This window comes from Mustelus asterias, chromosome 21, assembly GCF_964213995.1.
Source record: "Mustelus asterias chromosome 21, sMusAst1.hap1.1, whole genome shotgun sequence".
Classification (NCBI taxonomy): Eukaryota; Metazoa; Chordata; class Chondrichthyes; order Carcharhiniformes; family Triakidae; genus Mustelus; species Mustelus asterias.
In genome coordinates, this window is record NC_135821.1 from 12,208,222 (window position 1) to 12,229,929 (window position 21,708).

At 46.0% G+C, this 21,708-nt stretch overlaps 1 protein-coding gene across 1 annotated transcript; it reads left to right on the forward strand.

Moving 5' to 3' along the window:
- Nucleotides 1–225: 225 nt before the first annotated feature.
- On the forward strand, nt 226–2,811 carry LOC144508926 (protein phosphatase 1 regulatory subunit 29-like). The gene has a single exon (XM_078237139.1). It carries the CDS (start codon nt 290–292, stop codon nt 2,621–2,623), a length of 2,334 nt encoding a protein of 777 aa, XP_078093265.1. The 5' UTR covers nt 226–289; the 3' UTR covers nt 2,624–2,811.
- The last annotated feature ends 18,897 nt before the right edge of the window (nt 2,812–21,708 follow it).

Sequence of the window (21,708 nt, forward strand, 5' to 3'; positions counted from 1 at the left end):
AAGGTGGTCTTCTTTCAAAGTTGGAATCAAGAGGTTGAACCCTTCCTGAAAGGAGTGCGTTTGAGCCATTCCTTTTCCCAAAGTGAGAAGACCCCAGGAATACAACAGAAACTCCTAACTGCGTTCTCCTTTCGCAACTGTTTGTTTTCTGATCAAGTGCTTCCACAAAGAGCAATGAAGGCAGAGATGACTAGAACTGGTGTGCTGTTGCTGGTTATATTTGAAACTAATGGTAGCCACTAGTCACTCCTAGACTCTTCGCAAAAGTCAGCTAACCGCGTCCTGAACAATGTCCCGTATCAGCCTGTGGGCAGCCATTCTTCTATTGACTCAGCTTGGGAAAGTCTGTGGAGATTGTTGGCTGATCGAGGGAGAGAAGGGCTACGTCTGGCTGGCGATTTGCAGCCAGAACCAACCCCCTTATGAGGCCATCCCCCAACACATAAACAGCACCGTGCTGGACCTCCGCCTCAATGAAAACAAACTCAAGATCCTCCTGTACAGTTCTCTCAGCCGCTTTGGCAACTTGACCGACCTAAACCTGACGAAAAACGAGATCAGCTACATTGAAGACGGCGCCTTCCTAGTCCAGTCAAACCTGCGCGTCCTGCAGTTGGGCTACAACAAGTTGACCAACCTCACGGAGAACATGCTCCGGGGCCTAACCAGACTGGAGTACATGTACGTCCAGCACAACTTGATCGAGAGCATCTCGGTCAACAGCTTCTGGGAGTGCCCCAACCTCATCAGCATTGACCTGTCGGCCAACAAGTTGGCTAAGTTAGAGAGCAACACCTTCACTAGTCTCAGTGGCCTTATGGTGTGTGAGTTGGCAGGCAATCCTTTCAATTGTTCCTGCGAGCTAGTGGGCTTTCTGAATTGGCTGGCCGAGTTTAACAACGTGACGAAGACCTATGACCGGCTTCAGTGTGAGAGCCCGGCAGAGTACGCTGGCTACCCCCTCCTGAGCCCGAGGCCTAACAGCAACCACAATGCCATCAGCCTGCTCGCTTCTTCGTGCCGGAACGGGGTGAAGGTGGTTCCGTTTTCCACCCCCATGGCTTCCAAAGATCCTGAGGCCTACTCTTCGGGAATCAACCCGGCGGAATTCTCTTCCACGGAGCCCATCACGACTTACACCCTGGACACTTCAAACAGCCCGACCATCAAACTGCACCATGTCACCATCACCGGAGCGACCCTTGTGGTCCAGATCCCCTCCCCGTACAGCAGAATGTACATTCTCGTTCAGTACAACAATAGTTACGTTTCTGACGTGACGAATCTACGCAACAGGAAGGAATACATTAAGCTGGAGAAGTTGAAGGCTCATACAGATTATACCTTCTGCGTGGCGTCCATCCAAAAGTCCCAGAGGTTTAACCACACCTGCTTAACATTCGCCACAAGGGGGCGCATGATAACCCAACCCTCCAACTCTTCCACCACCACACATTACATTATGACGATTCTGGGATGCTTGTTTGGCATGGTCATTGTCCTGGGGGTGGTTTATTACTGCCTGCGCAAGAGGAGGATTCAAGAGGAGAAACAGAAGTCAATCAATGTCAAGAAAACCATCCTGGAGATGCGCTACGGGCCAGAGTCTGAGACGAGCAGCATGATCCACTCGATGCAGAAGTTCCACGAGCAGCCCATTTCCGTGTCGAGGATGTCCTCACTCCCCTCCGTGGCTGGGGAGAAGGGCCAGTTCAAGCCACTGGAAGTCAACGAGACTCCCAAGGCCACCAAGGGCAATTATATCGAGGTCCGGACGGGCGAGGCCATTGATTGCAAGGAGGAGGAAGCCAAGCAGACAGATAACGGGGAAGGGTCGACGGCAGAAATCTCCACCATCGCCAAAGAGGTGGACAAGGTCAACCAGATCATCAACAACTGCATCGACGCCTTGAAGCTGGACTCTGCTGCGTTCATCGGCGCCGATTCCGAGATGTCCATCGACCGCCAGCTCACGCCCAGCACTTCGTCCTCCCAGCTGGAGAGGCCCGGCTTCCTCTCGCCCACGTACAAGGAAGGGGCTTACCCACTGCAGCGGCAGAGCAGTGTGGACACGGCCAAGAAACGCTGCAGCATCGCGTCCACCAGCTCCGGGAAGAGCGGCCGGGTCTTCAGCCTTGACATCCCTGACCAGGTGTCCAAGACGGAGGCCAAATACATCGAGAAGAGCATCCCCACCCCGACACCATTAAAGCGTCTTCCATCAGTGGCCCAGGGAGAAGTCCACCGTCTGGAGGTACAGCAAACCTACCACTGCAGTGAACATCGGCACTCCTTCCCTGCCTTGTACTATGAAGAACATGGGGACACTATAAGCCAGAGGTCCACACTATTAAAGCCACTCTCCCGATCCAAAAGGGACTCGGCCTACTCCCAGCTCTCCCCCCGGCACCAGTTTTCTGGATATTCCTCCAGCCCGGAGTACTCGTCGGAAAGCACTCACAAGATCTGGGAGAGGTTCCGCCCCTATAAAAAGCACCCTCGGGAGGAGGTGTACATGGCAGCTGGTCACGCTTTGCGAAAAAAAGTCCAGTTTGCCAAAGATGAAGACTTGCACGATATTTTAGATTACTGGAAAGGCGTTTCGGCTCAGCAAAAGTTGTGACTGGTCTTTAAAGACTGATTGACAAGTTTACAACAAAAAAAAACACACAAACACAACAAAAAAAAAGGATTAATGGGTCCTTTTCATTTGTTAAACATTTATAACTTCCTCATTTTATAAGCCACAGTCCAGATAAAAAAAAACACCCCTCATCACCACTTCTTGCTTTTTGAACACCACCCTTTTCCCCCCCCCGCCCCCCCCGAGCCTACTCCTGCTAATCCAGTCATATTTTTACACTGAGCCCTCCCCCTCTCGCCCATAATGTAAATGAAACTTCATGAACTGAGGAGTACTTTTTTTTTAGCTATCGCTGGACCTGCATGATCACGGTTTGGGGAATTAAATCGGGGAAGATTTTATTGTGGGGAGGCGGGGAGAGGCGGGGGGGGGGGGCGCGGGTAGAGGTGGGGCAGGGGGGGGGACACCTTTCCCTCTGGGTGAAAAGATCTCATTTCTATCAGCCAACGAAAATGATCAATGGTTAGGGAAATTGGGCAGGATTTTATGGCCTCGCTCGTCCCGAAACCGTAAAATCCCGCCCGAGGTCGACGGACCTTTCCATTGCCCGCCCCCTCGCCCGCTCCGATTCCCGTGGCGGGCGGGGTGGCAAAATTCCGGCCTTTATCTCAAAAGCGTAGCTTTCCTTCTAGTATCATCAGCGGCTCCTTATTATGTTCCTCTGGCCACTACTTTTAACAGAGACATTAACCCCTTGGGATTAATAACTTGTTAAAATAATGATCACTGTATGTGCGCATTAACCTCTAGTTCTCCAACAATGCTTTTCGAGCCTAACGATTTTAAGTTCTTGAGCGGATTTGGCCAGCTCTGTTGTCACAGGTGTTGCAGTTGGGTCGCCCACCATTAAGCACCACCCTATTTTTGATTTCCATTTACACAGTGGCCAATCCACAACTCCAGTCCAGCACCCCAACTGTTAGCATTTCAGGCTAGGTTTAAATGTAATCTGTCCCAGCCACCTCGTAAAACATTGGACGCAGTTTTGACGTAACCCACTCATTGGAAAATCACCAGAATTGAGTGCGACGCTCGTTTTAAATCCCATTCAATTTTATTCCCGATTGAAAGGGGAGGTGATGGCCTGGCGGTATTATCGCTTCACTATTAATCCAGAAACTCAGCTAACGTTCTGGGGACCCGGGTTCGAATCCCGCCACGGCAGATGGTGGAATTTGAATTCAATAAAAAATATCTGGAATTAAGAATCTAATGATTACCATGAAACCATTGTCGGAAAAACTCATCTGGTTCACTAATGTCCCTTAGGGGAAGGAAATCTATCGTCCTTACCTGGTCTGGCCTATATGTGACCCCAGAGCCACAGAAATGCCCTCAACTGCCCTCTGAAATGGCCCAGTGAGCCAAGGGCAACTAGAGATGGGCAATAAATGCTGGCCCAGCCAGCGACACCCATATCCATGAATGAATTTTTAAAAAGTCAACAGAGAGAGAGCGTTAATGGGCAGGTTGCAATAATGGTGTTCCACACTATCCCACGGGTTCCCATCTGGTCAGTTGGCTTTGAAATAGCCCCCATTATCTCAGATAATTTGTTAAGCCTTTTGTAACATTCCTAAATCTAATTTCCTCCCCTCCTATTCCCATTTCAGTTCCATACATCTTAATACAATCTATGAATGCCCTAATTAAAATAGCCATTCATCTTTCAGACAAATGTATCTCTCAAAATAACAATCTTAGCACAAAACGTACCGTTGGACAAGCACTTGACTGTCCGGTTTCTTGATTCAAACTTAAGTCAGATGTTCATAGATTCAAGGCCCAAGTCTAAGACTTCAGCACATAGACTGATGCAATGACGAAGGAGTGCTGCATTGCTGGACTCTGAATGAGACGTTAAATGGAAATTCCTTCGATGTAAAAGTTTCTGTGACACTAGTTGAGGAAGTCCAGAATTGCTTCTGGATTTCTGGCCAATATTTATCTCTCAAGCAAGACCACCAACACAGATTAACTGGCCATTCATCCCATTGCTGTTTGTTCCCATATCAGCCATTATACTTGACCATGTTGAAGCACTTTGAAAAGCAATGAATTGGCTACAAAGCACATTAGGATGGCACGGATGGTGCTATATACATGCAAATTCGGTAATGGGTTTGTGCGAAATTCATCTGTCAGCTCCTTATGTTCAAAATGTTGAGTGATAAACGAATCAATTCTCCTGTTAAGATGTAGGGCTATCGTACAAGCTCCCTCAGTGCCTGGCCACTAATAAGTTTTAATCTTTATTTATTAGTGTCACAAGTAGGCTTACATTAACACTGCAATGAAGTTACTGTGAAAATCCCCTAAATCGCCACACTTGTTCGGGTACACTGAGGGAGAATTTAGCACCTAACCAGCACGTGGGAAGAAGCCAGAGGAAACCCAAGCAGACACGGGGAGAAGGTGCAGACTCCGCACAGACAGTGACCCAAACCGGGAATCAAACCCAGGCCCCTGGCACTGTGAGGCAGCAGTGCTAACCACTGTGCCACCAGGCGCTCTGTGCAAACAGTAATTCTGGAACAATGATTTTCCTTGTTCTGTCCACAATGTAGTTCAAAAGTTAAATCTGGAAGTTAAAAATCCCATGCCCTCTGCCACACTTAAGGAGAGGAAGAATTGGTATTTGTCATTCTGAATTTTGAACTCACCCCGTTTGCCGTGTTTTGACCTGGCGGAACCTGTTCCTTTCATAATCAGTCATTCCAAACCTGGATCAGTTGGGACTCCCTTGCCCACTCCCAGTTGGGGCAGTGCCAGGCTGCTGTGAAGGGCGCCAAACACCCCTTTCCAGATCCAAGTTTGGACTCTGCCATTGTGCAGACGCAGTTCACATTGGCTCTGCGTAGTGGAATGCTCCACTTGGGAGCTGGCAGAGGGGTGTGAGATGAAGGAAGGACTCAGAAAAATTGACATCCATCTCAACTCAAAGCAAGCAGATCTGCTATCACCCAATCAAAAAGCTCATTTGCAATCCCCCCCTCCCCGCCCTTCCAACTGATAAGAATGGTGGCAACCAATATTTTTATACTTGCAATTCCTTTTCTTTTCGCTAATATTGTAATAAGTCAATGACATTACTGCAAATGCAATGTAAATATAGCTTTTTAAAAAATCACATATGTATATCATTTTGATGTTCTAATACCATGGAAGGTGTTTAATCCTTCTCGTAACATGTCTTGTCACTTCTTGGACCCGCTACAATGTCAAAGGGCCCAAAGCCAACGGAAGACGTGAGGTAATTTGTGAGTGCAAGTGAAATAATGCAGGCCATACAGAGGGGATAAACATCTCCGTTTAATGTTGGCTGTGAAGGTGAAATGAGAAGACTCAACCCAGATCCTAGGAGGCATATGTGCCATAACTACCTATTAGTCAATGCTAACAGGTAGTTGGTTGGGAATCTCACTCAGAGAAGCCATAGAATAATTGTGGTGGGTTGTACAAAAATGGTGCAATGTTAGATTAGTGGAGTGCCTGTCTAAAAGTGGGCTGATGCTCATCGTTTGGGCAGGTGTAGAGGGAGCTTTACTCGATGACCATAACTGCGCTTGGGCATGTTTTTGTCGCCGTCACTGGGCGCCAGAATGGGAAAGTCTTCCGCATCTTAGAAATGCCATCTGTCATGTTGATTAGTAAGAATTCACTGGGAACCAAAGTGTATGGTTTGCTAAAACATTATGCAAAAATGGACTGTGCCAACAAATGGAATCATCGCTATTTTGTTTCTGTGTGTTTTTTCTTGCAGAAATATGAATCTTTGTAGTCTCTTTAATTTATCACATTGACCTCTCAAGATAAGGTCACCCTCAACGCACCAGAGCCTAACACATTAGTCCAGGGCATGTTACACCTTCAATGCCCTACACCACCAGTAAGTCAACTTAAGAATCTTACTGTATGAATGACTTCAAGGCTGAGAAGTAGTGACTGAGGAAAGGAGGTGAAGATTCTGTTTTGATCTCAGGGTTTTGTGGGGGGGGGGGGGGGGGGCGCTACTCCAAGAATGGCAAGAACTTTGCTTTTGATTATCAGGAATCTTCAATTGAATAACAATTCTCTGCCAAACGTTCATTAACTTCTGTACCGTAATTATATCCTCCAGAAAGAGAGATTTATCATTCGAACAGGTCAAACACGGGCGCTATGTACTTGCGTGGAGGCCATGCCAAAATTATCCAGTCAAGGCGGCCGCCCATTTTGGAGAATTGCAGTTGTCATGGTAACAGTAGGTGCCATTTTCCTGTTGCCTCTAGATTCCATTTCAACCTTTGCTTCAGAGATGCATGAACACTTGAGCTGAACCTTTTTCTCCCAGTTCCCTTTTTTGGGGAGGGGGTGTTGGGGATCAATAGGAAATTTTAAACCTGCCCAAAAGGAACTATTTATTTACAGGCCAAAGAGTAGTTGGGCGGCACAGTGACACAGTGGTTAGCACTGCTGCTTCACAGCGCCAGGGACCTGGGTTCAATTCCAGCCTCTGTGTGGAGTTTGCATGTTCTCCCCGTGTCTGCGTGGGTTTCCTCCGGGTGCTCCGGTTTCCTCTCACAGTCCAAAGATGTGCGGGTTAGGTTAATTGGCCATGTTAAATTGCTCCTTAGTGTCAGGGGACTAGCAAGGTAAATACATGGGGCTACGGGGATAGGGCCTGAGTGGGATTGTTGTCAATGGAGGCTCGATGGGCCGAATGGCCTCCTTCTGCACTGTAGGGATTCTATGATTCTGTTCTATGATCCTAGTTAGAAATCATGGATTAATTACCAAGTACAGAGAAGAGGAAGAGAGTAGAGGTGGATATCATCTGGGCACAGGTCCTGATGTTGGTAATAATGAGAGAAAGAAAAAGACTGATTCCGAACTCTTTCTCCTCACTTTCCAGGTTTCCTCATCTGTAGGAGCCCCTGATGAAATGTTATCCTTTCCCCGCCTTATTTAATCAAAGAACCTCTTGTTAATTGGTTGATTAACTTTGTTGCTTTGTGCAGCTTGCATTGGTTGAATGAATTTAATTGGTCCTTACAGTAGAATCTCTATCTAAGGTGATAAGCAAGGGCACCCCAATGCAGAGCCTGAACAGGATATCCTACTTGCCAAATAGATTAAACGAAGTGTGAGATTTCTCTCCCACTCCTGCCCCAGTGGAAGCACTCCGCCATTGGCTGGGAGGAGGAGTTTCCCATTGTTTGCACCCTCTGCCGCTGTGGTACTTTCGGAGGGGGGTCGCTATCACGGGACCGGAAGATCCCACCAGCCTGAACGACCAGAAAGTCCCATTCAGACATTTTATTTTGCTTCTTCCCCAACATGGCCTAGATGGGATATTGCGCCAGTTTATAAGGAGCTATATCTCTCCATGCTACATGAGTCAAGATATTACTTTCATTCTTTTCTTTAAATTTTCTACCCCGTCCTGAAAGTTACAGAGCCAATGCTAAGAGTGGAATGGACAAACCCAAATCCATTTGTTGCTTGCTCCACTAACCAAATTCAAATTAAATCCAATTGATGGTCCTCTCAAGAGAGACAAACAAGATCCAAGCTGACAAGATAAGGCATCTTGGGCTGGATCTAACGCTTGATTTTAGCCAAAAGGCCGAGACTTTTATTTTAGTACCTTTCAGTATTTTAATTCTAATCAAAAAAGCCAATTCAAATTAAGTCCCATCATGGTCCCCACACAAGGGACAAACCTGATCCAAGCTGACAAGATAAGACATTGCATCCCATCTTGGGCTCGATCAGACACGATCCAAGCTGACAGGATGAGGCATTGCACCCCCTCCCAGGCTTGATCTAACGTTTCATCTAAGCCGAAAGGTCGAGATGGCTTTGAAAAATTGCATTAGGTAAAGCCTTGGTTTAACCTCATTAGCTACGCTAATCATTTACCCCACCACCATCAAGATGTCAGCACGTCCCCATTGGAATGGCCGCATCACCTTCCTGATCATGGTTTCACCCCCCCCCCCCCCTCCCAGGCCTAACTACCGCATGGCTTCACTTTAGCTTCGCCCGGCCCTGGTGAATTGCTTTGCATTCTATGCAAAGAGGCTGCACTTTAAAATCAGGTTACTGTCCCACAGTTACCAAAAAGGATGTACTCAATGGAATTTCGTAGGATTCGCTTAGTGCCATTTCAGGAATTAATTTTTGCTCTCACGTATCTGAATCTTAACTGTTCACAACACATTTCACGTGACAAGTGTCAAACCAACACACAGCAATTGATTTTCTAGAGCAGACTAAGGATTGGTCCTTATACAAAGTAGTAATGCCACTAATATTTCCCGCTACTGTCAGACAGAAGAGTAATATTGGCTGACTTTACTCAATTTTGGCATCTGTGTTTGGACCTGCAAGCTACTTACACTAGACTATTCACAAATGAACATTGAACACACTCATATATGATATTTCTTTGTTGACTATTTTTAACAGCTACATTAATATATACGACCACAGATGTTTACAGTACAGAGGTAGGCCATTCTGCCCATTGTATCCATGCTGACACTTTCCAAGGGCAATCCAAAACCAATCCCACTGCCTCTATTGAACCTTTGTGTCTTCCACCATTTTGAATATTTGTCCAACTGGCCCTCCATGGTCTCCACCTTGACTGTTCTCTGGGGAAACAAACAGTGGTTATATAAAACTCTGGGTGGGTTCATTTTTGGGTTTAAGGGAGGATAAGTTGACCTTGAACAGCACAGATTCATCAGAATCATACTGGGGCTCAATATCTTAAGTTACAAGGATGGGTTGCAGCATGTTATGCCTACCCCTATGGACTAAGGGTGCATAAAGAATCATGAGGTAGGCTTTGTAACTTGATCATTGGGAGCTCTTTATTTGAGGTACGCACTATTCTACAATCAGGTCTAAGACTACCTAACCATTTCCCCAGGGGTCACCTGACCCACACTCTTAAAGGCGCAATCTGCACCTCAAACCTCAACATACAATATATACATATATCACAGAGTGGGCTTATAATCCCTCATGCATTGAAAATGATCTAATTGAGATGATAGGACTTGGAGGATGGATTGGGAGAGATTATTCCCTCTGATGGGATGTCCACGGCAAAGAACTGTTCATGAGAATGATCCTGGGAATGAAAGGCTTGGTGCATGAGGAACATTTGAGGACTCTGGGTCTGTACACGATGGAGTTTAGAAGGATGAGGGGGGATCACATTGAAACTTACAGAATACTGAAAGGCCTGGATAGAGTGGACGTGGAGAAGATGTTTTCATTCGTAGGAGAGACTAGGATCCGAAAGCACAGCCTCACTTTAGAACCGAGACGAGGAGGAATTTCTTCAGCCAGAGGGTGGTGAATCTGTGGAACTCATTGCCACGTGAGGCTGTGGAGACCGGGTCACTGAGTGTATTTAAGACAGAGATAGATAAGTTCTTGATTGGTAAAGGGATCAAAGGCTACAGGGAAAAGGCAACTTATCACTCATGATCGAATGGCAGAGCAGACTCGATGGGCCAAACGGCCTAATTCTGCTCCTATACCTTATGATCCAAAAATTAAAGTTTGGCTATTCAGGAGTGAAGTCACAAAGGGCGGGTTTTTCTGACTGTTCCTGCCGGTGGCAACCATCCCCTCCTCCACCGCCCCCCCCACCTCCCCCCCCTCCCCCCACCACTCCATCCCTTGCAGGTTTCCCAGTAGTAGAGTGGCACATGGGAAACCCCGTTGACAGCGGCAGGACTGGAAGATCCCAGTGGCAGGTCACTTCTACCAAACACACTACGGGGGTTGGGGGAGGGGAGGGGAGTGCAGAATCCTGCTAGTAGGGTGCTAAGAATCTCTCCAACAGCTCCCTCCCCACCCCGAAAAAACCTTGTTGTGGCAAAGATCCAATTTCAAAACTAAGTTTGCTAGATTTTGTGTTAGGCAATGGTAGTGAGATTTCCGGAACCAGGAGGGTGGGGGGATGGGATTCGAATACAGATCAGCCATAATTGAATAAATTTTGGAACAGCATTGAGGGGATCTGTAGCCTCCTCCTGTTCTTTCTGGAACACCATTCTATGCTTAAATGCCCTTTGTATAATGAAAGTAGCAACTTAACTGTTGTCTAACCAATATTTTGTACAAATTTACTCTTTCCTTGTATCTGTGGCCCATTTATAAAATAAATGAGTAATGCCTGTGTTGATGTAACGCAAAAAGCATCACAAGATCACAATCATCTTTTTATTAAATTCTTTCATAAGATTGTGGGTGTCATTGGCAAGAGTTGCCCATCTTAATTGCCCTTGAAAAGATGGTGGCAAGTCTCCAATATCAGCTGGTCTGCCAATATCAGGGCAAGGTCAATTTTTGATGCTAATTTTTAAACCAATGGAAAATTCTGGATCACTTTCCAGTGTGACAGCACACACAAGATTATGAGAGGCGTGGATAGAGTGGATAAGGAGCAGTTGTTCCCCTTAGTTGAAGGGTCAGTCACGAGGGGGCATGGGTTCAAGGTGAGGGGCAGGAGGTTTAAGAGAGATGTGAGAAAAAGCTTTTTTTCCCAGAGGGTGGTGATGGCCTGGAATCCGCTGCCCAGGAGGGTGGTGGAGGTGGGTTGCCTCACATCCTTTAAAAAGTGCCTGGATGAGCACTTGGCACGTCACAACATTCAAGGGCCAAGTGCTGGTAAATGGGATTAGGTGGGAGGTTAGGTTTTTCTCCTGTGTCGGTGGAGACTCGATGGGCTAAAGGGCCTTTTCTGCTATGATTCTAAGATGTTCCCCGTGGACGATTGGACACTTACTGACTACAATTGGACTGTTGTCACCTCTCGCTTTGGGGTACGCACAATTCTTCACACGTCTTTGGAACCACATAAAGAACAAAGAAAAGAACAAAGAAAATTACAGCAAAGGAACAGGCCCTTCAGCCCTCCAAGCCTGCACCGACCATGCTGCCCGACTGAACATCTCAAACCTTTTGCAACAGAAAATGCTGGAAAATCTCAACAGATCTGACAGCATCCGTGGAGAGAGAAACAGAGCTCTCGTTTCAAGTCTGGATGACTCAGAGAAACGTTGGCTCTGTTCTCTCTCCACAGTTGCTCTCAGATCTGCTGAGATTTTCTGTTTTAGTTTCAGATTCCAGCATCCGCTATAATTTATCTCAAACTTCTTGACTTGTTTCTGGTGAATTTTTTGCCCCCACCCCGCTAAGGCCGAACTCTATTGGAGATGAGAATATGTTCCACTGTATCAGCACCAAACACTCCCATCTCAGCTAATCAAATGAAGAGTAAAGCTTCCTACGTTCAACCCCAACAATGTGTGTCAGCCCCATCCTCAGAAGTGTGGGCGGGGCAGAGGGCGGGGGGGAGTTATAGTTTTCACTGTGACATTAATTTTTATCCCACAAGTCTTTCTTTACCCCCATTCTTTTGTTCAAACCCAATGCTATAAGATTTTTGGTCTGGGCTTGGTTAGTGAGAATTCACATTAGTTGCAGGCGTGGACTCCACGAGGTCTCAAACTGGAATAGTTTTTGTCTGCAAAGAGTTGTGGAATCCATTCCTACTTGACGCGAAACCACGCTTAACCCTGACTTTTCCTTTAGCGTGGAGTGAGAACCATTCGGTTAATCCTTCTAATGGCTCCCAATCTTTACAAGTAAGCAACTATGGGTGCATTATAATAGACAGTCCAACTATCATCCAGTGCATCAATTCAATTCCCAGTGAGGTTACACCTTTCAAGTCTGAGTTCAAAGCATTTGTTTAATTTTTTTTTAATGGTCTTTGTACGCCTCCTGTGTATTTCTCTGCCATTCTTTACTGACACCCCCCACTCCCGTAGCATCTCCTAGAATTCCATAGAGAACAGCAAATTGGAAGAAGGTCTATGATCGCTCCCAAGGGTGGACACTGGCTATTTAACCGCGGTGACACAAATGGAATGGACCCATGGTAATCCAAATTCTATTCTTAAAGCTGTTTTTAACCTCGGTCTTGTTCCAATTGAATTCTCGCACCAACAAACCCTGGTACAAAAATGATCAAAATGTGAATTTTGTAATACAAGAGGCCTGAAGCGGCTTTTTGGATGGGAGGGAAGAAGTGGGGAGGGGGGGGGACAGAAATTATTTAAAGACAAAAAAAAATGACGCCAACAGTGAAACATTTATTGCATGATTTAATGTATTTTCAGAGCGAGTATTGCCGTGTATGTGACTGTTTGTCAACTTTGTTTAACCTGAACAGACCACTTTCTCCGTGCGTGCTTGGAGCTGAATAGAAAACAGGGATGAAATGACAATATTGTTTTCTTCTCAAAGAAAAAGGGCCTGTTTCGACCTGAACTGTATTTAATCTGCACGGCTTAGAACGACCTGACCCTCATCTTGGGCTCTGGCCCATTTCCAATACTGTTCAACAAAAGAAATCTCTCAACATTTCTGTTGTGGAGAACAAGATTCTGCCCCAATTTCTTTTCTCGATAGAAATTAGCCAACTTTTTTCGACATATGGTGACGGGTGGCTGAGCCAGCCAACTGGGCTTGGTTAGGGGGAGTTCACATTGGTTGCAGGCATGTGGACTCAACTAGGATTCAAACTGGAATTGTCTTTGCCCGCAAGGAGTTGTGGAATCAACTCTGAATTGACGCTGAACCCTGACTTTTCCTTCAGCGTGGAGTGAGAACCATTCAGTAAATCCTACCAAATGCTCCCAATCTTTACTAATAAGCAATTATGAGTGCTTTATAATGGACAGCCCAACTTTCACCAGTGCATCAATTCAATCCTTGCTTTGATGAACAGGTTTCCTCTTTTGAAATCAGATGGTAAATACCTTTAATGTGCCTGGAAGTTACACTTAAATAGTTACCATGTCCACATTCCCTGTGAAGGGAATGCCTTTGCGCCCTCATGATTTAGTTCTAAATCGTCCATTTGCCCAGGGAGACTTTGCAAAAGGGTGGGGAAAAAAAATTGAACTTTTGCAATAGTTTTTGATTATTTTTTTCAACCTCAAAGGAACCTTGCTTCTATGTCTCTCATTCAATGGAACGGAGGCTCACCCTCGGGTAACCTTTCAGCAATGTGACACCAGTTATTCCTGTCTTTAGTGAGGTGATTCTTTCTTTTCGTGAAGGCACGCCTCCCCTCCTGACCTGGCCAAGAAGGGTAAAAATGAGTCAACACGAGTGTGAGAAAACAGCTTGAGCGTTAGAGCAATGCCCAACATTTTCAAATCACAGGAGTGAGTGGGAGCACGGAGAATGTTATTTTTGCAGTGTACATCAGAACGTGGCCCTTTGAGCTCTGAGACCTGTATACAAAGTGAGCTCCGAGGGATGGATACTGTTAGTATGGTGCGTTAGAATACTGCCATACAGATGTTTCAGTTTCCAACACAGCTCAGAGAGAGGGGTTGCTGATGGTCTTTCTTTGATACTGGGACTGGCAAGGGCTAGGACCAGCCCGTTCACACAGGAACATAGGAATTGCTTGAGAAAAAATCAAACTATTCATAGAATCCCTACAGTGCAGAGGAGGCCATTTGGCCCATTGAGTCCGCACTGACAACAATCTCACCCAGCACGTCCTACCCCCGTAAGCCCAACCCCCGTAAGCCCACGTATTTACAACAAAAACAGAAAATGCTGGAAAATCTTGACAGGTCTGACAGCATCCGTGGAGAGAGAATAGAGCCAATGTTTCGAGTCTGGATGACCCTTCCTCAGAGCTGGTTTGCTTTTACCCCACGTATTTACTTTGCTATTCCCCCTGACACTAAGGTACAATTTAGCATGGCCAATCCATCTAACTGACACACCTTGGGACACTAAGGGACAATTTAGCATGGCCAATCCATCTAACTGACACACCTTGGGACACTAAGGGACAATTTAGCATGGTCAATCCCCCGAACCCACACATCTTTGGACTGTGGGAGGAAATCGGAGCACCCGGAAGAAACCCATGCAGACACAGGGAGAATGTGCAAATTCCACACAGACGGTGACCCAAGGCCAGAATTCAACTCTGGTCCCTAACACTGCGAGACAGCAGTGCTAACCACCGTGCTGCCCAATCCATCAAGTTCGTCTTCCAACATACTGGAACTCCCATGGTGCAGCGATAATGATGAGGTTGTTAACTAGCCATAGCACTCAATCTCCATCAATTAATCTACAACTGATCTAAATAGTAAGTGAAGGAATCTCCAAGTAGTAGCGAACATGGGGAAATGGACCCAAAGACCCCCCCCGGTCCTCCCAAGCTCAGTACGCAACACACCCCATGTTTCACAATGCTAATGGCCGTTCGCGCCGGCGGGATTCTGCGGTCCCGCTGGTGTCGCACCCCCATCCGTGAGTTTCCCACCGCTGTGGGGTGACATCAGTGGGAATTCACATTGACAGCAACGGGACCAGAGAATCCTGCCATTAGCAAACAATGCGCCACCTCCCACCGGCGGGAAGCATGCGGTTGGGAGGACGGAGAATCTCACCCCATATCTTGACATGTAGTCTTGTAGCACAATGGGTAGCATTCCCTACCTCTGAGCCAGAAGCTCTGAGTTTGAGCCCCACTTTAGGACTTGATAATGCAGGAGATGTATACTTGGCCCATCTATGTTGTAGGTACCAACTCAAGCCCCATTTCCTGCAAGCTGTGGCACTTTTCTTTTTCAAATGTTTTCCCATTTCCCTCTTAAATGCTGTGATTCCACTTCCTCCTTAAATTATGTGTGGAAAGAATCTTCCTTTTATTGTTCTAGTATCAGTTGATGTCCCCTTGTTACTCATTCACCGACCAAACAAATTTATCTTCCACTGTTTTCCCACCTACGTACTGTAGAACATCTGCTACTTTAAAGTTTGGAATGAGGTAAGGTTGATTAACATAGAAACTAGAACCAGGAGTAGGCCATTCGGCCCTTCGAGCCTGCTCCACCATTCATTATGATCATGGCTGATCATCAAATTCAATATCCTGATCCTGCCTTCCCCCCCGTATCCCTTGATCCCTTCAGCCTCAAGAGATATTTTTAATTTCTTCTTGTAATCACACAATGTTTTGGCCTCAACTACTTTCTGTGGTAGTGAATTCCACACATTCATCTACCTCTGGGTGAAGAAATTTCTCCTCATCTCAGTCCTAAAAGGTTTACCCCTTATCCTCAAACTATGACCCCTTGTTCTGGACTCTCCCACCATCGGGAACATTCTTTCTGAATCTACCCTATGTAACTCTGTTTGAATTTTATAAGTTAGGGGGAGATGGTGGCACAGTGGTAATATGACTGAGCTGGTAATCCAGAGGCCAAGGCGAATGCTCTGAGGTTACTGGTTCAAATCCCACTACAGCAGCTGAATGCAAATTTAATTAATAAAATCTGGAATTATAAAGCTCGTCAACAGTGATGGTGACCATGAAACTACCACTGATTGTCGTAAAGAACCATCTGGTTCACTAATGTCCTTAAGGGAAGGAAATATGCCATCCTTACCTGGTCTGGCCTACATGTGACTCCAGACTCACAGCAATGTGGTGGATTCTTAACTCTTCTTTGAACTTGCCTAGCATGTCACTCTGTTCACAGACAATAAGGGATTGCTGGCCCAGTCACGTCCAAAGAAAGAATAAATTTTTAAAATTCTAGTGAATTTATTATAGACCTTTTCCCTGGATCTCATATTGTACATTTGGGACATGCAAAACTACACTTATTGTGACTTAGTCAATGTCTAGCAAGCATCACCCATCTTGATTTTGTATCAATACTTCTGTATTTCTCTACTTCTGTAGGGGTGGCACAGTGGCACTGTTGCCTCACAGCGCCAGGGATCCCTGGCTTCAATTCCGGCCCCAGGTTACTCTCTGTGTGGGGTTTGCACGCTCTCCCCATGTTTGTGTGTGTTTCCTCCGGGTGCTCCGGTTTCCTCCCGCAGTCCAAAGATGTGCAAGTTAGGTGGATTGGCCATGTTAAATTGCCCCTTAGTGTCTCAAGATGTGCAGGTAAGGTGGATTGACCATGCTAAATTGCTCTTTAGTGTCCCAAGATGTGCAGGTAAGGTGGATTGGCCATGCTAAATTGACCCTTAGTGTCCCAAGATTTGTATCTTAGGTGGATTGGCCATGCTAAATTGCCCCTTAGTGTCTCATGATGTGCAGGTAAGGTGGATTGGCCATGCTAAATTGCTCTTTAGTATCCCAAGATGTGCAGGTAAGGTGGATTGGCCATGCTAAATTGCCCCTTAGTGTCCCAAGATTTGTATCTTAGGTGGATTGGCCATGCTAAATTGCTCCTTAGTGTCTCATGATGTGCAGGTAAGGTGGATTGGCCATGCTAAATTGCTATTTATTGTCTCATGATGTGTAGGTTAGGTGGATTGGCCATGCTAAATTGCTATTTATTGTCTCATGATGTGTAGGTTAGGTGGATTGGCCATGCTAAATTGCTATTTATTGTCTCATGATGTGTAGGTTAGGTGGATTGGCCAGGCTAAATTGCCCCTAAATGTCAGGACGATAAGCAGAGTAAATATGTGGTATTATGGGAATGGGGTTTGGGTGGGATTGTTGTCGGGGCAGGCTCAATGGACCGAATGGCCTCCTTCTGCACCATAGGCATTCTATGATATAAAAACTACAACACTAACTGTCCCAACCTACGCCATCTCTACCTGATGACCAAGATCTGTGTGTCTGGATCTCTGGGGATATGGCACAGCCAACTGGAGACCAATTCATTCATATTTCCATCCAGTGCAAAATCATGGAATGCTTTACCAGAAGTAAACTGGTTGGATTATCTGTACAACAATAACCTAGTCACCAGTTGTCAACCTGAAATTCAGAGGCAGAAGGTCAGCCGCCTGACTAACCTCCTGCAGTCTGTCTAGAGAAAACACACATGGGTTGCAATGAGTTCCATCTTGGGGTGCGCCCTGACTTTGGACAAAGCTCCATATGCAGAAGTATTGATTGAATTCAAAGTTATGAGTTTCCAGAGTAAAGATGTAACTCATTTATAGAGCACCTTTCACAGTGTCTCAAAGTGCTTTCAGACCAATTAACTGATTTTTGAGTCACTGTTGCAATGTCTGATGGCAGCCAATTTGTACATAGCAAGCTCCCACTAACAGCAATGTGTTTTGGATAGTGTTGGATGAGCAATAAATGTTGGCAAGAAACCAGGAAGAACTCCACTTCTTTTATGAAAGGCATAGACAGGGTGAACGGTGGGAAGCTTTTCCCCAGGTCGGTGGTGACGTTCACGAGGGGTCATAGGTTCAAAGTGAAGGGGGGGAGGTTTAACACAGATATCAGAAGGACATATTTTACACAGAGGGTGGTGGGGGCCTGGAATGCGCTGCCAGGCAAGGTGGTGGAGGTGGACACACTGGGAACGTTTAAGACTTATCTAGATAACCATATGAATGGAGTGGGAATGGAGGGATACAAAAGAATGGTCTAGTTTGGACCAGGGAGTGGCACGGGCTTAGAGGGCCGAAGGGCCTGTTCCTGTGCTGTATTGTTCTTTGTTCTTTGTTCTTCTTCACATAATGTCATTGGAACCTTTGTGGGGAGGCCTAGTGGTATTATCGCTGGACTATTCATCCAGAAACTCATCGGATGTTCTGGGGACCCGGGTTCGAATCCCGCCATGGCAGCTGGTGGAATTTGAATTCAATAAAAAATAAAATAGAATTAGGAATCTACTAATGACTGTGAAACCATTGTCGATTGTTGGAAAAACCCGATAATGTTCTTCCCACTAGGGAAGGAAATCTGCCGTCCTTACCCGGTCTGGCCTACATGTGACTCCAGAGCCACAGCAATCTGTTGACTCTCAACTGCCCTGGGACGGGCAATAAATGCTGGCCCAGCCAGCAATGGCGATGTCCCATGAATGCATGAAAAAATAGGAATATAAGAAACAGGATTAGGGATTAGACAGCCCATTGAGCCTGCTCCACCATTTAATACGATCTCAGACTTCAACTCTATTTTCCCATCTGCTCTCCATATTTCTTAATTCCCAGAGAAATCGTAACTCAGTCTATCCCACCCTTAAATGTATTCAATGATGGAGTCAAGAATTCCAAAGATTCACAACCTTTTATGTGAAAACATTTCTCCTCATCTCAGTCCTAAATGGTAGGCCTCTTATCCTGAGAGGGCTGTCAGGGCCTTAATTTAACATCTGATCCAAAAAAGCAACCTTACCCCCAGAGTGCAGCACCGCCTGCCTCAGTACTGCACTGAATTGGCATCAGTTTAGGTTATGTGGACAAATTTGTTAAAGTTACCATAGTGCCAGATGACCATAGGCTACTCTCTCTCTTTTGAGGGTCGTGATTTAACCTGAGGTTCACCACACCTCAAGCGAGGGGTAATGAAGGTGGGGCCTTCATAAATAACCTCAGCGGGGACAGGAATTGACTGTTGGTGTCTCCCCATATCATGAACCAGCCATCCAGCCGGCTGATTTAAACTGGAGGTCAAATTGGAGTGGGATGTGTACTCACAGCTTTTTAACTCAGAACCACTGAACCAGGGCTCCTTACCATAGGAATGGATGGGAAACACAGTGGCACAATGGTTAGCACTGCTGCCTCACAGCGCCAGAGACCCGGGTTCGATTCCCGGCTTGGGTCACTGTCTGTGTGGAGTTTGCACATTCTCCCCATGTCTGCGTGGGTTTCCTCCGGGTGCTCGGATTTCCTCCCACAGTCTGAAAGACGTACTGGTTAGGCGCATTGGCCGTGCTGAATTCTCCCTCAGTGTACCCGAACAGGCGATGGAGTGTGGCGAGTAAGGGATTTTCACAGTGACTTCGTTGCCGTGTTAATGGAAGCCTACTTGTGACACTAATAAATAAACTTTAGACTGGCTGAAAGATAGGAAACAATGGGTGCTCATTAAAAAATTTGGGGCAGGAGGAAGTATTGGGTAGGGTGCCTCAGGAATAGTTGTTGTTTATAAGTGACCTGGACTCAGAGTCGCATTGGAAAGCAAATCAAATTTGCACAAGATACTAAACTAGGAGGGACAGTGGGTGTGATGAAGACAGTCCAAAATTGTTGGATAACAATGGCAGAACAGAGGATGTAATTTAATGCTGGTTGACTGTAAAGGAAGGAAAAGTGGGTGAATAATGTTGAGATATGATGTGGAGATGCCGGCGTTGGACTGGGGTGGGCACAGTAAGAAGTCTCACAACACCAGGTTAAAGTCCAACAGGTTTATTTGGTAGCCCAAGCTTTCTGAGCGCCACTCCTTCATCAGGTGAGTGACCTGTTGAAGGAGCAGCGTTCCGAAAGCTTGTGCTACCAAATAAACCCGTTGGACTTTAACCTGGTGTTGTAATGTTGAGATAGTTGAGGTTGAAGTTGAAAGAGATATTCACATCTTATTAAACCCAATATTAAACTTATTCAAACAGCGCGGAACAGGATGCTGAATGACATAATCAGTGGTGGATAGAATTGTATATTTGTCATTTTGTTGAATCTCAATAGAGACACTAGTTTCTAAGATTTGATTTATTATTGTCACATGTATTGGGATACAGTGAAAAGTATTGTTTCTTGCGCTCTATACAGACAAAGCATACCATTCATAGGGAAGGAAAGGAGAGGGTGTAGAATATAGTGTTGAAGTCATAGCCAGGGTGTAGAGAAAGATCAACTTAATATATGGTAGGTCTATTCAAAAGTCTGACAGCAGCAGGGAAGAAGCTGTTCTTGAGTCGGTTGGTACGTGACCTCAGACTTTTGTATCTTTTTCCCGAAGGAAGAAGGTGGAAAGAGAATGTCTGGGGCGTGTGAGGTCCATGATTATGCTGGCTGCTTTTCCGTGGCCGCGGGAAGTGTAAATGGAGCCAGTGGACTGGAGGCTGGTTTACATGGTGGACTGGGCTTCATTCACGACTCTTTGTAGTTTCTTGCAGTATTGGGCAGAGCAGGAGCCATACCAAGCTACGATACAACCAGAAAGAATGCTTTCTAAGGTGCATCTGTAAAAGGTGGTGAGAGTCGGAGCAAACATGAAACATTTCCTTAGCATCCTGAGAAAGTAGAAGCATTTAATTATGGAGGGACCAGGACAGGTTGTTGGTGATCTGGACACCAAGAAACTTGAAGCTCTCGACCATTTCCACTTACAAAGATTTTAAAACATAATTGCAATCACTAAATGTCTGCTCCCATGCTTAGAGCTCAGCTTCGAGCTTCTGTTTACTCAAACTCTTGAGTCAATGCCCAGGCTTAACTAATCAAGCACAGTAAACATAAATCACTTACCAGACTCAGATAATCGAACACAGATCAATTGGATAGGGATCAAGCTGTGCAGAGCTCTAGAAAAGTAAAGTTTATTTATTAGTCACAAGTAAGGCTTACATTAACAGTGCAATGAAGTTACTGTGAAATTCCCCTAGTCACCACAGTCCGGCGCCTGTTCGAGTCAATGCAACGCGAAGAACGTGAAAACTCCACACAGACAGTGATCCAAGCCGGGAATCGAACCTGGGTCCCTGGCACTGTGAAACGCCAGTACTAACCACTGTGCCACATGCCGCCAGAAGGACTGCACCTGGAGCACTACGTCGAATCCTAGTCTCCAAGAACCATTCAAGTGGTGGAGTCAGTGGAGGGAAGTGGACAGTGCCAAGTACTGAGGGCTGAGTGATGGGAGAAACATAAGCTACATAAGAGAAACAGAAGATATGGGAAGGAGGCATGCAAGAGGAGAATTTATGGTGAAATATACGGGGGGGGGAGAGAATGGAAGAAGTCAATTTGTGGCATTGAACTAAATTACCTCATGGTGGCACAGTGGTTAGCACTGCTGCCTCACAGCGACAGGGACCCGGGTTCGATTCCCGGCTTGGGTGACTGTGTGGAGTTTGCACGTTCTCCCCGGGTCTGTGTGGGTTTCCTCCGGGTGCTCCGGTTTCCTCCCACAGTCCAAAGGTGTGCGGGTTAGGTGGATTGGCCATGCTAAATTGACCCTTAGTGTCCAAAGATGTGTAGGTTAGGTAGATTGGCCATGCTAAATTGCC